Source organism: Pipistrellus kuhlii, unplaced genomic scaffold (assembly GCF_014108245.1).
Source record: "Pipistrellus kuhlii isolate mPipKuh1 unplaced genomic scaffold, mPipKuh1.p scaffold_m20_p_39, whole genome shotgun sequence".
Lineage (NCBI taxonomy): Eukaryota > Metazoa > Chordata > Mammalia > Chiroptera > Vespertilionidae > Pipistrellus > Pipistrellus kuhlii.
Window position 1 is genome coordinate 3628399 of NW_023425539.1, and position 17338 is coordinate 3645736.

At 40.4% G+C, this 17338-nt stretch overlaps 1 protein-coding gene across 6 annotated transcripts in view; it reads left to right on the forward strand.

Moving 5' to 3' along the window:
- Positions 1 to 17338, forward strand: part of PHF12 (PHD finger protein 12) — a 43884-nt gene that overhangs the window by 13497 nt on the left and 13049 nt on the right. For 2 of the 6 annotated variants that reach the window (XM_045571074.1, XM_036408595.2), the window contains exons 3-6: positions 9505 to 9577; positions 12407 to 12800; positions 14319 to 14439; positions 15684 to 15816. In XM_045571074.1, the coding sequence (XP_045427030.1) occupies positions 9505 to 9577; positions 12407 to 12800; positions 14319 to 14439; positions 15684 to 15816 (721 nt within the window). Of the gene's footprint in view, positions 1 to 1516; positions 1526 to 2156; positions 2160 to 9504; positions 9578 to 9696; positions 9789 to 12406; positions 12801 to 14318; positions 14440 to 15683; positions 15817 to 17338 lie in introns of those variants that run through there. The other 4 variants (XM_036408599.2, XM_036408601.2, XM_036408603.1 and 1 more) reach the window with 4 other exon arrangements.

Here is a 17338-nt window from a genome sequence, read left to right on the forward strand (position 1 = left end):
AGTAGTCCTGTTCTGCACATGCATGGTATTGTCTTTTGCAGTTGGTATTACACAATGCCACTAAATATAATTGTAGGATTTTTATCTGGTAGAGGACCTCGGATGAATGGAATCCATGAACTATGAAATTAAAAATCAAAACTGTTTAGTGCTATTATTTGCTTGCTGAATACCCCACCACCATCAAAAAAGGGAGGTGGTGCCCTAGCCAGTTTGGCTCAGTGGCTAGAGCATTGGCCTGCATACTGAAGGGTCCTGGATTCGATTCTGGTCAAGGGCACATGCCTAGGTTGTGGGCTTGATCCCCATGGGCTTGATCCCCAGTGGGGAGCATGCAGGAGGCAGCCAATCAATGATTCTCATCATTGATGTTTCTCTTTCCCTCTCCCTTCCTCTCTGAAATCAATAAAAAATAAATTTCTTTTTAAAAGGAGGTGGTATACAGATAATAGTAGGGGACCAGTGAGATCTTTCTTAATTTAACTGATGTTTTATTTCAACTCTAACTGCCATATGTGGCTTGAGAGCTTCTGTTGCTTGGTGAATGATGGGTTCTGACAGGAGGGACTCCAGCAGTTCATGTAACTGACCTCTTTTAGAATACAACCCGAATGGAAGGCTGTTGGTATATTGTGTAGATTTGTTGTCTACATAGTGTTCCTATTAAGTATTTGTGTTAAATAATATTTTGTCAGTCTGGGAAGATAAAATGTAGTGTGTTTTTTTTAAAAAATATTTTTCACTATTTGCTTCCTTTTGTCCTAAGACATACACTAAAGTTTTTATTTTTTTTATTTTTTATTTTTTAAATATATTTTATTGATTTTGTACAGAGAGGAAGGGAGAGAGATAGAGAGTTAGAAACATCGATGAGAGAGAGTCATCGATCAGCTGCCTCTTGCATACCCCCACTGGGGATATGCCCGCAACCAAGGTACCGAACCCGGAATCGAACCCGGGACCCTTCAGTCCCCAAGCCGACGCTCTATCCATTGAGCCAAACCGGTCCCGGCATACACTAAAGTTTTTAATTTGATTAAGTGATATTGTCTTTCTGGCTGCCTTTGGCTCAAGTTTTAAAATGTCAGTGTCACTTAGCTAGATGGACAGTAACCTAATATATTTTTTTTAAAAAAAAAAAACAACGCAACACCAATCTTATCTGCAAGTTATAATGTAAAAAATAGGTCTTTGAAATAAGAGGCAGTCTTTCTGCTTCCCTATCTTCCTTTCTTCCTCCACCTCTCCCTTCCCCCCTTTGTTCTTTTGTTCCCTTCTCCCTTCCAGTTCCATATTGAAAAACTGCTTGCATTGGATGGATAATTAACGCAGAGCAACAGGTCCCGCTGGAGGGGACTAAATCTGAAGTAAATGTTAATATTGAGCAGGTTCACGTGTTTTAATAAGCAAGGGAGATGAGTGAGGTTAGACTCAGATCAGCCATACTAACGTATGACTTGAAATAGGTCCTCTTAATTAGAGAGCCAAGAACCATGACAACTACCAATATCTTCCACCTGCAGTGGTGAGCCGCAGCCTCATTAAGGAATGAAAGAGGCATTCTGAATTAAAATAGGCTCTGTCGGTTTGGCTGTAGTGGAGTCATCTGGCTGTAGGCTTTGAATATTTGACGCAGAGGGCTCTGTCAGTGCAGGCTTTACAGTTAACTGAGAGGTGTGTATGTGGTTTTCTCTCCAATAACTCCTGAAGTAGACCTATGTAGACACCCTTATCAACAATGGAAACAAGTCATTTATATTTGTTTATGGGAGTCTAGATCACGTGTCAAACACAAGGCCCGAGGGCCAAATCCGTCCCGCCAGGCCTTGCAGTGTGGCCCGCACCGCACTGTCATCACTGCACTCCGCTGCGTTTCCATCACAGTGACAGTTTATGACTGTTCAGTAAACCATTCGGCCCGGCGATTTAGGCTGGATTTTAGATTTTGGCCCCTTCTCTGATTGAGTTCGACACCCCTAGAGATGCTAGAGTCCTACTGCAGAGGTTGGCTTTAAGAGTTTTACTTTTGGCCGAAACCCGTTTGGCTCAGTTATAGAGCCTCGGTCTGCGGACTGAAAGGTCCCAGGTTCGATTCCGGTCAAGGGCATGTACATTGGTTGCGGGCACATCCCCGGTAGGGATTGTGCAAGAGGCAGCTGGTCGATGTTTCTCTCTCATCGACGTTTCTAACTCTCTCTCCCTTCCTCTCTGTAAAAAATCAATAAAATATATTTAAAAAAAAAAGTTTTACTTTTGAAAAATTAATGTTCTTGACCAGCTTTCTAGTTGGTTGGTGAATCTGTAGATATTACTGTTAATAGTTTATAGATTTCTTAGGCCTTACAGAGAACCACACTAAACTCTGAGACACATATACTTTAATTGTACAATGTCTGAAAATTTAGAGTTCTATTGTTACGAACTATTTTATAGCTAACAATGTCTTTAAGATCAAGTAGTGGTTACAGTGGACAGGCACTTTCTAGCCAGGACTTGCAGTCCAGTGCTTTTCAACAAGTGATCTGGAAGGGAATATCCACAGGCAGTGAAGGTGGGAAGGCATTCTGCAGAAGCTCCTTCCTCACAGGTCACTCTTCTCTGCCGTGGAGAAGAGTGCCTATCTCAAAGGACTATATAGGCTATATTCTCTTTCTTTTTTTTAACAGATTGATAAAAATGATGACTCTCTCCCATCGATGTTTCTAACTCTCTATCCCTCTCCCTTTCTCTCTGTACAAAATCAATAAAATATATTTTAAAAAAATAATAATAAGCAGCACAATCTACAATAGCCAGAATATGGAAACAGCCTAGGTGCCCGTCAGCAGATGACTGGATCCCAAAACTATGGTACATCTACACAATGGAGTACTATGCTGCCATAAAAAAGAAGGAATTCTCATCATTTGCAGCAACCTGGATGGAATTGGAGAACATCATGCTGAGTGAAATAAGCCAATCAATGAAAGAGAAACACCACATGACCTCACTCATTTGTGGATAATAAAGAGCATTATAAACGGATGAACCAAAAGATGTATATAGAGACAGTATATATCAACAAGCAGACTGTCAAATTACAGCGGGGAGGGGAGGAAGATCTGGGGAATTATTAGATCAACCGAAGGACTTTTATACATGCATACATGTACAACCAATGGACATAAAACTCTGGGGAGGGAGGGGATGTGTTGGAGGAAGAGAGGGGGGCAAAAAAAAATCAATAAAATATATTTAATAAAAAAAAAAAGAAAGTGAATTATGAAATTCAGACCAGTACACCTAGTAGGCAGTTAATAAATGTTCTTAAAAATAAAATAAATAAATAATAAAATAAAATAAAAATATATATTAAAAAAAAGAACTAGAAAACTGTGACTTGGGTTCTAATTCTGCTGCTTATTGGCTACATGGCTTTAGATGAGTCAGTTTCCTCGCCTGTGCAATGGGAATAATAATTAGTTCTCACAGTATGGTGGTGAAAAGCAAATAAGAGCATCTGTGAAAACATTTTGTGAACCTTGATACACTGTCTAGATGTAATATCACTGTTATTTCTAGCTTTAGTGATTAGGAAGCATTGTCCTTACAAGCAGCTCTGGCTCATTATAGTATTTTCATGGTTTTCACTGCTTGCAGAAACTCGGATAGAATAATTTCACCTTACGTTTAGCTTTTAACTATTTTCTTTAGTAGAAAATGGCTCTTGGCACCCTATCTTCGTTGATATATGAGGATGAAAAGGAGCTGGGACAGAACCTTGTTTTTCTTGACAAGCATATCATTGATTTTAAAGAATCTGACATACATGTATAGGTATTCCTTGTTTTATTGTACCCCTCTTTCTTGCACTTCGATACTGTGCTTGTTTTTTTATAAAATGAAGGTAAAACCAGCAGCAAAAACACGGCAACTTGTTGAAGGTTCAAATAATGGTTAGCATATTTTTTAACAATAAAATACTTTTTAATTAATATATGTATGTAGTGGTTTGGTGTTGTTTTTTTTTTTTTTTCTAAACTATGCTATTGCACCCTTAATAGCCCTGGCTGGGGTAGCTCAGTTGGTTAGAGTGTCATCCTGATATGCCAATGTTGTGAGTTCAATCCCTGATCAGGGTTTATACAAGAATCAACCAGTGAATGCATAGATAAGTGAAACAACAAAATCAGTGTTTCTCTCTCCCCTTTCTTCCTCTCTCTAAAATCTAAGTTAAAAAAAAAAAAAATAAAGACTATAGTATAAGGTAAATATAACTGCTATATGTACTGGGGAACCAAAAATTTGCATGACTCTCTTTATTGTGATACTCATTTTATTTATTTTTTAATAGCAGCATTATTGTGATATTCATTTTATTGCAGTGGTCTGTAATTGAACCCACAATATCTCCAAGGTATGCCTGTAATTATTTCAAAGTTGTACACTAAACTTAGGGGCACATCATTCTTATGGGTGTAGGAGCTTAAGGTGGGTGGATGAGGTGGGGAACTCCTCAGGATGTGTACATGAGTCCCCTGAGGCAGAATTTCCTTTCTCTCTGGAATCCTTTCCTTGTTGATAATATTTAATGTGGAACAGAACAAGTTTATTTGCAAAGCAGCCTTTTTCTGGAACTAGTTCCTGAGCTTTTTATCCCAATGACAGTCTGTCTTTCCTGGAGGCATTTCATGAATCCTTTTCCTTTTGAATTGAAAAACTGCCATCTAAATTGCTTGAAAGGAATTGCTAGTAGCAAAGAGGAATCATGAGAAAGCTTTATGATGGGCAATTCCTGTGTTTCAGCTATGCCTGTGATGACCATTTTCTAGAAACATAGACCTTCCTTCCTTTTCAGTCACATCTTAGGTATTATTACCATCTCTCTAGATAACCACATTTTCAAATGTATTTCAAGATGCATGTTCTGTCTCTTAAGAAAGCAGCAAAATCCCAGCAAGGCCTTATTGTTTTAAGTGTTCTATATTAATCTTGGAAATAACCCTCTAACTTCCCTGCATACTCCCTAAGCTCACAGTCCTCACCCCATCCTTTAGGGCAGACAAGAGGAGCCTGTGGCCATAATCTAGAATTCTGAAAAATGTGTGTTCTTAAACTTGGTATCTCTAAAAGTGATCTTTTAGAAACCAACCTAGAGCTACTTTTAAAAGTCTCTTAATAGAAATTTTAAGCATTTTACCCTGAATTAAAATATTTTAAACATTTTACCCTGGCCAGTTTGGCTTTGGATAGAGCGTTGACCTGCAGACTGAAGGTTCCAGGTTCTATTCCGGTCAAGGGCACGTGCCTGGTTGCAGGACTTGATCCCCAGTAAGGGGGTGTGCAGGGGGCAGCTGACAAATGGCTCTTTTTCCTTCTCCCTTCCTCAATAAAAATATATATATTTTAATTTAAACTGATTGCATAAAAATTAAACACACAGACACAAAAGAGAGAGAGAGAGAGAGAGAGAGAGAGAGAGAGAGAGAGAGAGGGGGGAACCAGAGAGAGAGAGAGAGAGAGAGAGAGGAACCAGGCCCTGGCCAGATAGCTCAATTGGTTAGAGCAATGGTTGGCAAACTGCGGCTCTGTTGACTAATGAGTTTGCTGAACACTGCTAGGGAAAAACACTTAAAAAACATTTTAATAGTGTACTAATGTCTTTAACCTGAAGTCAAAACTTCTGGGTAAGGGTAATACCTTATGCAGTGGTTGGCAAACTCATTAGGCAACAGAGCAGCAAACCTCGGCTCGTGAGCCACAGTTTGCCAACTACTGGGTTAGAGCATTGCCCAGATACACCAAGGTTTTGGGTTTGATCCCCTGACTGGGATTAACCCATCTTCTATATATGTAAAAGGCTAATATGCAAAATAACACCTCAGGAGTTCAACCAGGAGACCAGGAGTTTGATCGCTCACTCTGACTTGCGTTGACCACCAGGGGTCGGCACTGAATGAAGGAATGCCCTAGCCAGCAGTGGCAGCTGGAAAGCTCAATCGGCCCTGATTGCTGGCCAGGCCTAGGAACCCTGCCTGTGCATGAATTTTGTGCACCGGGCCTCTAGTGAATGCATAAATAAAGAGATGTTTCTCTCTCTCTTCTTCTCTCTCTCTCTCTCTCTCTCTCTCTCTCCCTTTCTCTCTCTTTAAAAATCAGTTTTATTTATGGATATAGACAACAGTGTGGTGATTGGGAGGGGGTGTGGAGAGGACATAGAGGGGATAAATGGTGATGGAAAACAAATAAAATAAAATAAAATAAAATAAAATAAAATAAAATACCTCCAAGTTCCAAGAATAATGGAAGGTCACTAAACTTAGTTTCTATAATAAATTGAAAATGTTTTGGCTCAAAAAAAAAAAAATCAGTTTAAAAAAAAAGAAATAAGAAAGCACCTGGCCAGGTGGCTCAGTTGGTTGGAGCATCATCCCATACACCTAAGTTTGCAAGTTTGATTCTTGTAACCTGGTTAGGGCACATACCTAGGTTTTGGGTTTGATCCCTAGGTTGGGACAGGTACAGGAGGCAGCCAATCAACATTTCTCTCTCTCTTTCCCCGTGTGTGTGTGTGTGTGTGTGTGTGTGTGTGTGTGTCCCCGTATGTATATACATACACACACACACATATATATCCATCCATCTTCAGGTGAAGCTATAAAATAGAAATAAGATACTAAATTATTTAAAGGAGACTTTAATAAGTAGGGTGCATAGTTCATCGTGTAGTTGAGATTTCAAGTGTGGATTTTGATGTCGTCTTGTTGTTTTGTGTCTTAGAAAACATAAATAATTTTATATGCAATTTAACCACAAAATAAGTACTTGTCCAATTGCATTGCCTTGCCTCATGACTTTGGAGGGGTTACCTTCACTTTCTAGAAGCCCATTCTTTTAATGTTCTTCAATCCTTAAAACTTTATTGAGTACCTGCTGTGTGCCAGGCATTGTGCAGAGTGTGGAAATACAAAGATGAACGAGGCATAGAGAAGGGACTTAGGTACTTAACAGTTTCAATGTGGCACAAAACTGCTATAGAGAATCAGGAACTGTCAGAGAAGGCTTCCTGGAGGTAACACCTGACTTCAGCCCGTATAACAGATGAGTCCACCAGGTGAAAGGATGTGGCTTTAGTGGTTGTGAGCAGTGGCTCTGGAATGAGCAGACAGAGTTGAGAAACAGTATAGGCTGTGTAGGGGGCCACCAGACTTAATGGAGCTGGAGAAGGAGGCAGGGTTCTAGTCATGGAGTCTTACCTACAACACAGGAGCTTGAACTTCATCCTGTAATGGATGGGGTGATATTGAAGGGCATTTTAATTTAGAGAGTGATATAATCAGAATTGTGTTTTAAATATATCATTCTGCCAGCAGGGTTGGAAATAGATTAGGGGAAGCATGAAGGACCAGGAGGCCATTCACATCTTGGTAAAAAGACATAAGCCTGTACCATCCTGCCTTGCCCTTCTCTGTTTTACATGTGGGGTAGGGTATCTTGGCTCAAAGCCAGTAGGCAAATGAAAAGAAATGATGAAAAACAGAATCAGAAGTGACAGCCTTTTCAGGGTTAATTTTAATATAACAGCTGCTGAAGCATAGCAGAGTCTGTAGACCTTTGCAAATTACATGTGTGCATTTCATTAGTTTGGGTGTAGTCTATGTAGAAATGCATTGGAGAGAATAAAGTAGACATTACAGATGATGTTCACCTGTGGCCCTGCAGGGATTAAAGACCTATCCCCACAGGCCAACGTGCCTCCAGTTTTCCACTTCCTGATAAGGGTCCTCCTGTGATTCCACCAAGGTAACAGGGAAGAAAGGGAGTAATGGGGCTTGCTGGGCATCCTGACATACACAGAGCAAGGAAAATTTGCCCACCAAAGGCTATTAGGTAGAAAAGATAAAGCAGGATAGCATTAAGCCCAGGACTTAAAGGAAAGGTCCTTATACATTCAATCTTCGAGTGGGTGTTGTGTGTGTTTTTGTAGTTTTCTCAGATTCTTTTAAGAAAAATTTCCTACTTGCCATTCCAAGTAAAATACCTTCAGGAACCAACTGTAAGAATTTCTTAAGCATAAATGTAGCCTGTTCTATATAGCAGTGGTTTTCAAACTTTGATATTGAGCATAAATTGCTAAGCCCTATCCCCAAAATTTATGATTCAGTGGGTCTGGAGTGAGGTCTCAGAATTTTATTTTCTAATAAGTTCCCAAATGATGCTGCCAGTCTGGAAACCACACTTTGAGAACAACTACTGTATAGGCATTATAAATATGAGCCTCCCAAGGACTTAATAAAGTCTCATATGGATCTTGGTGTAACCTTAATGGAAATCAATGACCTTGGAGAATCAGTAAGGCTAGCCCTACACAGTTTTAATTTTGATTCAGTATTGACTTAATTGAGTAGTTACTATGTACACATCTTACAAAGACACAAAGAGGGATGAGATTCAACCCTTGTCTTGGTCACTCTAATAAAAGAAATGGGAGAACTATCACATAAGGGAAAGCATGAGAAGTGCCAGAAGTGACCCAAAGCCATGTAGCCAGGGTCTAGGACGTTTGAGTAATCCCAGAAAGACACATGGAGGAGCTGTCCCCAGTATGCCATTGTTGCCTGACAAACTGCCCCAAAACTCCGTGGCTTAAAACACACACTACCGTGTTTCCCCAAAAATAAGACATAGCGCATGGAAAGATAAGACATCCCCTGAAAATAAGACCTAGGGCAACTTTGGGAGAAAAAATTAATATAAAACACTATCTTATTTTCAGGGAAACAGGGTAGTTATTATCTCTCACAAACCTTTGGGTTATTGGGCTCAGCTGGGTGGTTTTCTGTTATATGTGCTGTTGTCTGGTACTGCAGTCATTTGGAAGTTCATCTGGGCTGGCATAGTCCAAGATGACTCAGTCACACGGCAGTAGTGGTGCTGGCTGTTGGCTTGGATTTCAGCAGGAGCTGTTCATTGGAGTGCCTGTGTGGCCCCCCCACAGCACAACATCAGGGCTCTGAGATAGAACATTCCAGGCATGTAAACATGGAATCTTCAGGTCTCCTAAGAACTCTGCTACATTCTGTTGGTCAAAACAAGAAACAAGAACAAGCCCCAATTCAAGAGGAAGGAAATAGACTACTTCTGGATGGAAGGAGTATCAGAGAATTTGTAATGATCTTTAATCTACCATAGGCAAATTGTAGCAGGCCTTACAGGCATACAGGCATGGCTTTCTAGGGGGAGAGTGTTCTAGAGAAAGAAATTATATCTTTCCCTGTAAGCCCAGTATTAATAGTCTGGATTTGGCTTCTCTTTCTAAGATGAGGGAGGGGCTCACTCTTTAGGTTACTGTAAAGGATGCCAAGTAAGCATTTTGAAAGATGTGAGAGTCCAAGCAGTGCTGTAGGGCTGGCCAAAATAGAAGTTGAGGGACATGCGGCTTTGTGCCAGACCTAGGAAGGCTTTTTCCACTGCTTCAAAGGATTAGTTAGTCACTTAGTCTTGCCCTTGTCTTTTCCCCCGCAGTAACCCTCCACTGAGTGAAGAGATGTTGCCTCCTGGGGAGTGGATGTGTCACCGGTGCACTGTTCGTCGAAAGGTAATAATGCTGTTTTCTAAAGGCTTTGCTCAGAATGCTGGATCTAGAGTACTGATATTCTAGAGCTAAGATGGCCTAGCCCTGAAGGTGTTTTTGTCCCTTCTTCTTGTCTCTTCCAGCCCTGGAATCACCCACATTCTCCTCATGGTGACTGTTTGGAATCCAATAGGGCCTAAAATCCAAACATGGGCTGCTGATATGGGCAGAAGAGGTGTGTTAATTTACTAAGCCATGTATCATTCACTAGTGACAGGAGTAGTTTGATCTTGTAGACCTCCTGTAGGTGGCCTGAATGTGGCAACTATATCCATGGCTAAAAGTGGTTGAAGAAAAAACAAGCTGCTTTTCCAGCTTGATGGAAAAAAGGGTTTCTCTTACCCCAAGACAAATAAGTTACTAGTAACCAAAGGCTTAGCCAGGTGTATGGGGTAGGGGGACTTTGAACTCACTTGTACCCCAAATTGCCTAATCTCTCTTTAGTTTCCCTTACCTTGGCTTCAATAACTCATTACTGGCTTTGAGAACATTATTTTCTACATTGAGAGAACTGCTGTGGAATGCAAAAGCTAAATTCTCCTTTATCAAAAAAGGAAGTAGGTGTGTTTCCACTCAGATTAAGAGAGAGCCAATCCTCAAATTATAGACTGGATTACACTTGGCAAATTATAAAGCCACACACACACTAATTATACGCCAAATAACTTGCTTTTGTTGTGACATCACTTCTGTTTTCCCTCCCTGTATACATGATGTCACAATGAGTGATGACTTCCTTGGTTGCAGAAACAGGATGAGATGATTCAGAGATTGTGGTTTATGTGTGTAACAGTTTTCAACCTTTAAGAGGAAGGTAAACAGTTAGCTAGACATTCTTTTTCAGTGTGTTCACAAGGGTTCCTGTTAAAAAGCAAGCTAGGGCTAACTCAGCCACCTACCACAGTTGTAGTTTGATTTCTCCTAAAATCCACAAAACAGGCTGTCCCCCAGCCTGCTCACCTCCCCAGATCTCTTCCTGTGCATACTTGGTTAGATTAGAGCAGGGCCAGTTAGAGATACCTGCCAGCCAGGAAGCCTTTCAGAAACTTGCCACTCAAAGAAGCTGGATGCAAAAGGTTTAGGAACAGTGGAGGGAGAAGAGGTAAAGCCAGGAAAAGAGGGTAGAGGAGAGAAACTGTTGTTTCAGTTCCCATCATCTCCTGGGTATTTTATGTGCCTTATCTTATTTAATCCTTGTAGCCATTTGTGGGTGTTACAAATGGTGTTAGTGTCTCCATTTTAGAAAGGAAGAAACTGAGGCTTATAAATGCAGAAAAACTTTCCCAAAGAAAAGGAATTGACAGAGCCAAGATAGGAACTAAATCCTGTCTCATTCCAACACTCTATTACCTCTTCATCAATTTTCTAGAAGCAGAAATACTTGCTAGAGATTATAGCACACTTTTTTCCTAACATAGTATGTATTTTCTGAAATTTCACTCTGACCTTCTCTCAGATGGCCCTCTTTGCCTACCAGAGCCAAACCTGTCTTTTCCACCACCACCACCAGTTCCAGGCTTTGGCCCTCTGTAGTTACACTGAAGTGGATTGAAATGATACATCCTCTGAGCCTCATCAACCTCCAATGTTCAGGTCCTATTCCTAGTGGAGGCTAGATTCTCCCAACTCAGAGCCATCCCTTTCATATATATGACCCTCTTGATCATCACCATGTCTCTGAGAAAAGAAGAAAAGTTTTACTGGATTAATTTTACAGATAGAGAAATTCCTGCCCACCAGCCTGAGTCACCCAATGTCATAGGAAATCAGTGGCAGAACTGGGACAAGACCCCAGGTCTTCTGACTGGAGACCAATGTAAAACTTTCATTTGACCACTCAATTTGGAGTCCTGGAGGAAAGTGTATTGTCAGTCATCTAGTCCTACAGAGTACATTTAGTCTCCTTCCACTTCTCCACCTTCCCATTCAAAGAAGTATCACTTTCAGAGTTCTAGTTAAATTTGAAACATTGAAAGCCACCATGATGATTAGAGTCTCTACCCTTCACACACACTCCTTCCACAGTTACCTTCCAGGCCAGCACCTAGTGTCCCTAGATAGGGAGCTATGCTTGCCTATTTTACATATTACCTTTGTTCTTGCAGACTGTTATATATATATAATTTTTTTTAATTTTATTTCAGAGAGGAAGGGAAAGGGGGAGAGAGAGAGAGAGAGAGAGAGAGAGAGAGAGAGAGAGAGAAACATCAATGATGAGAGAATCTTTGATCGGCTGCCTCCTGCAGGCCCCACACTGGGATTGAGCCCACATCCTGGGCATGTGCTCTGGCTGGGAATCAAAACATAGGTCGATGCTCAGCCACTGAACCATACCGGCTGGACCAAACTTTATTTATTTTGACCAGTTAAAACCATTCATTAGGTCAGGCTGCCTCTCCAAGGCAAACTACAGTAATCTTATTGGTTCCCACTGTTGTTCTCACTGTCCTCAGTCTCACTGAGCTTGTTCTCACTGTGTTAATTGTTTATTCCTTTACCCTCTACTTGTATAGAGATATTCTGTATCATATGATGACTTAGAGGAAATGATTTGTGATTTATATAATAGTTTCTAATTTCCATGCCTTTTGGTGATTCCCTGCTACAATAGTTTTGCCAGCTTTAGTTCAGCTATAATTTTGTCATCTTCAACAGGACTGTGTGCCAAGTCCCCAGGTGGATGAATCTGTGACTTTCATAATTTTGGTTTATAGTCTAATAGGATTTTATAGCCCCTATTTCTTTCTCTTTTGTGGTACTTTATATGATGGGCCCTCCTGTTCATTTGCACAGAAACGAGAACAGAAAAAGGAGCTGGGCCATGTTAACGGACTGGTGGACAAATCTGGCAAACGGACTACATCCCCCAGCAGTGACACGGACTTGTTGGACAGATCAGCTAGCAAAACTGAACTCAAGGCTATGGCCCATGCCCGGATCCTGGAGAGAAGAGCCAGCCGGCCTGGCACACCCACGTCCAATGCCAGCACAGAGACCCCCACCTCTGAGCAGAACGACGTTGATGAGGACATCATTGACGTGGATGAGGAGCCAGTGGCAGTAGAGCCTGACTATGTGCAGCCCCAGCTAAGGCGGCCTTTTGAGCTGCTGATTGCTGCCGCCATGGAGCGGAACCCCACCCAATTCCAGTTGCCCAATGAACTGACTTGTACCACTGCACTACCAGGTTAGCCAAACCATTATATCTCCTCCCCCACTCCACCTTCCGAAGGATTATTTCCAGCCAAAGAGGAGTGCTACCTATGGCATCACTGTATATCTACTGTCGCATATTGTTCTTGGTTCTTCCTGGAAAGATCTTTGAAGGTTTTAGTTTTTATAGTGCTTATTCAATTTTCTATTTCCACCCTTCCCAGTATCACTTTTTTAAAAAAGGTAATGTATTCACATTGTTCAGAAATCAAAAAAATATAAAAAGGCATACATTGAAAAATTTCCCTCCTACTTCTGCCTACCATTTGCCTAATTTCCACCTTCCTACCCCTCACAGATAACCACTGTTTTGTTCTTGTGTGTTTCTTCTAGAATTGCTTTGTGTATGTATAAGCAAATATAGATATATGCTCATTATTTCCCCCTTAAATAGCATACTTAATATACTGTTCTACACATTGCTTTTTTTTAACTTCACATTGTGCTCAGGATAGAGATCTTTCCATATGAATATAGACATTACTCAGTTTCTCTTAATGATTGTATAATGATCTATCATATAGAGGCCCTATAATTTATTTAATTTCCTGTTGATAAACATTCAAGTTTTTTCTAAACTTTTGTTTCTGTAGATAGTGCTTCAACAGATAATTCTGAAATATATCATTGTATACTTGTGGGTGTGTGTCTATAGGATAAATTCTTAATAATATAATTGCTGAGTTAAAACTTTATAGTTGTGGGATATTTTGTTTTGTTTTGTTTTTAAGACAAATTACTTTCTCTTTTTTTAGTATATTTTTTACTAATTTCAGAAAGGAAAGGAAGGAAGAGGAAGATAGAAACATCAATGATGAGAATCATTGATTGGCTGCCTCCTGCACCCCACACTGGGATGAAGTCCACAGCCCAGGCATGTGCCCTGAGCAGGAATCAAACCATGACCTCCTGGTTCATAGGTCAGCGCTCAACCACTGAGCCATGCCAACTGGGCTGTATTTATAGTTTTGATAGATACTACTAAATTACCTTCCTTATGTTTTATTTGTTTGTTTAATCGAGTTATGGCTTCTTCTTGATACCATGAAGCTTCTAGATCTTATTTTTCTTTCAGATGGGGTGAAATTGGCACACTTAAGAAACCTACTGGTCAGTAGGATGCAGAATCAAAGCTTTTCTGATTTCTGTTAAAATGCAGTAAAATTGCAGTTTTCCTTATCTACCTCCATAGAACAGGCTTTTTGACCTATTTATCTTTCATAGGCTTCTGGCCACCTCATGTTTACAAAACCTTTAGAGGTATTGTGCCACAGAACAGTGGCTTCTGATCAAGGTTCTGACTTATGTCTCAGTCTCCCTTCTAATTCTTTTTCTCACTTGAAACCAGACCAGGGGGAGGCCAGAAAGAGATCCATGTCTAGGCCACAGCACATGCTTTTGTTAAGAGATTTTTCACTTACTGTTGTGTCCCTATCTGAGGCCAGGAACTCTGTACCTAGAGAAAGTTCAGCATCACCAATTTCTCTTCTAGGTTCTAGCAAGAGAAGAAGAAAGGAGGAAACCACAGGTAAAAACGTTAAGAAGACACCGCATGAGTTAGATCATAATGGTCTCGTTCCCTTACCGGTCAAAGTCTGCTTCACGTGTAACAGGTATTTTTCCTCCATACTAAGGGGCTTTTCCTCATATTCAGCAAATGATGTATTTTCTCTTTTTTCATCACCTCTTTTAAACCATGTATGTTACATGTACATAATCCATATTTTGATCATCTGAAAGCAGAGACTGAGTGACTGATTAGAGCCTTGAATATTTTAACAAATATTATAAACTGTAGAGGCAAAACAAGAGAAGTTGAAATTAAACTAAAGTATGAAATATTTAGACTACCTATCGGGAAGAATTCTAGCCAGCAGCAACACAAGTCCCTGGAAATAACAAATAATTTTTAATACGCTAAAGTTTGGTTTAAAAGTAGTACAGGTATCCAGGGTATGTATTAGACTGGATGACTTCTAAAAGCCTCTAGGTTGCCCCAGTTGTAGCTTCCCTGTGATACTGGTTTTCTTCAAATAGGATCTTCTCAGTGACAGGAACCAGCTGCTACTGGAGGTGAACTTGTTGTTTAGATATGTTAGAAGGACAGGATAACAGGAGGGAAAAAATGTGAAAATGAAATGTTTCACACCACTATAGGGGACTAGATAGAGTGGCAGGACTCTGAGCCCAAACTGTGGCTCCAGTGAATTTTGAGGACCCAAGGGGTATCATGGTTACAAAACATAATTGGCATTTGCTTAAGCCCCCTCCCTTTAGTTATGCTTACATTGATACATTACAAAATCATTTTCCCAGCACAACTCTCTCTCTCTCTCTCTCTCTCTCTCTCTCTCTCTCTCTCTCTCTCTCTCTCTTTCTCTCTCTCTCTCTCTCTCTCTCTCTCTCTGGTTGTCAGTTTCTCTGAGTGCTTCACGCAGAAGAAAAAGTTCTTATTGTAGTAGATTTTAGAAAGGTTGCTAGTATTTTTTGTTGTTTAATGAAGTAGATGCTTTTTTTTTTTTTTTTTTTTTTTTTTTTTTTTTTTTTTTTAAGGAGTAGAAAGATCAAGTAGAGTTGGCTGTCTTCCCCCAATGGGTACAATGATCATTCATGCTCCAACAGCCACATTAGCATACTCCACATAAACATTCACTTCCTGACAAGATACAGTTCTCTTAGAGGAGAGAATAATGGAGAGCCGCGTGGTAGCCCCCAACTTCATCCATCTTTCTAATCGTGAATGTAACTGAGTCATTGGGGGAGGAGGATGTGGGAGAATGTTGTTAGGATTAAGGAGGGGAGGTTGTTTTGAGTTCTCCCATCTTGCCACAGAAATGGCCTAATCTCTTTTTTGCAGGAGTTGTCGCGTGGCCCCTCTCATCCAGTGTGACTATTGCCCCCTCCTGTTCCACATGGACTGCCTTGAGCCACCACTCACTGCCATGCCCCTGGGCAGATGGATGTGTCCAAATCACATCGAACATGTGGTGGTAAGTTCAGCAGTGTCTCTTCAGTCCTCTGTGGGCACAGTGGAGAGTGGACTGATTCAGTAGAAAGCATAATAAGGTCAGCTTTGTACGAGAATTCACTATAATCTCTCCCTTCCTGGTTTCTGCAGACCATTCTACTCAATTCCAATTATTTTGACATATGTTAGCTGTGCATTTTGCCTTTTATCACAATGCCTTATTTTAGCTTCACAGACAGATTCAACCCACTAGCATTTGGTTATTCATTAATATTTTCCTCCAGAGTGAATCAAGCAGATGTTATCGCCCTAAACTGGGGTATATTAGATCCAACACTATGGAAATAAGTGCTCTCACAGTAGTTGCTTCCATATTTTCCTGCCTCTTGTTTTTAGAGGGAACAAAGAAAATTTTAAGATATTTATTCTTATATCTCAAGAATTAAATAACTGTGCAGTAACTTTAGAGAATTGGCATGGATATATGATATTCCAGACAGTCAACCATTTATTGAACACCTGATCTTTTCTAGGCTCCAAATGAGGTTCTTACCCTTCTCTTACTTTAATTCTTGCCATAACACTTATAGGTATTGAGTAACTAAAGTGTTGAATGAATGTTGTTAGAGTATCATTTATTTCCCAGAAGTCTTGGGTTACATTTTCCAGACTGCTTTCTGGGGCCAAACAGAACTGTAGTTTGCTATTTCCAAAGACATTTAAGACATTTCCTTATAGGCACTTAGAATAGTGACTCATAGATTGAATAGGAGAGAGCTTCAGGAGAAGCAGGTCCCTCATAAGAACAGCCTTTCCAAATTAAAAAATGTTATTGCATAAGACATCACCTATCAAATGATGATAATCATGGAATGACTGTTGGCCCTCAACATGGCAATGTGCTTCCCTCTTTACACTGAGGGAGCCTCAGTTATAGACTTGCACATATGAAAGAAAATAGTTGCTTTGTCCTTTTATTTAGCTAATGCTGTTCAGAAAGATTTATCTAGAAGGAAGCTTCTCTCTGGGGCTCAGTGTGTGTGTCTTGTTTTGCCTCTTTACTGAGCCAAAAAAAAAAAGCAACCATGAGCAGTTTACCCAAATATGAATCTTAAAGGCCACCTTTCCAGCAGATGAGAAATTGTTAATTGGGTAATATTTTATTAGCCACTTAGGGCTTTTTCCTCTTTTACTAATTAGGAAGCTGCCACATATTTTTTTTCCTTTTGAATTAAAGTGTATGGGACCAGTTGTAGAAAAGGAAATGTGACATAATTTCTGTGTGCTGCTGCACAAACTACCTTTTCTCCCTTTGGCCCCTTAAAGCAGTCCAAGTTTCCTGCCTCCTAAAGAACAAGACTGGGATGCCAGAGGGTTTGCTCCCTAGTTATATGGAGGAGGAATAGGGCAGGGCACACAGGATTTGGGTGCTCATCCCAGCTGTCAGCCAAACTCCTATATAGGAAATAGTCCTGCTTCCTGTGGGAGAGGTTCTCTTGCTAGGAATGAAGTCTGAGTCTCCTGAGGGCCAAGGCCTGCATCTC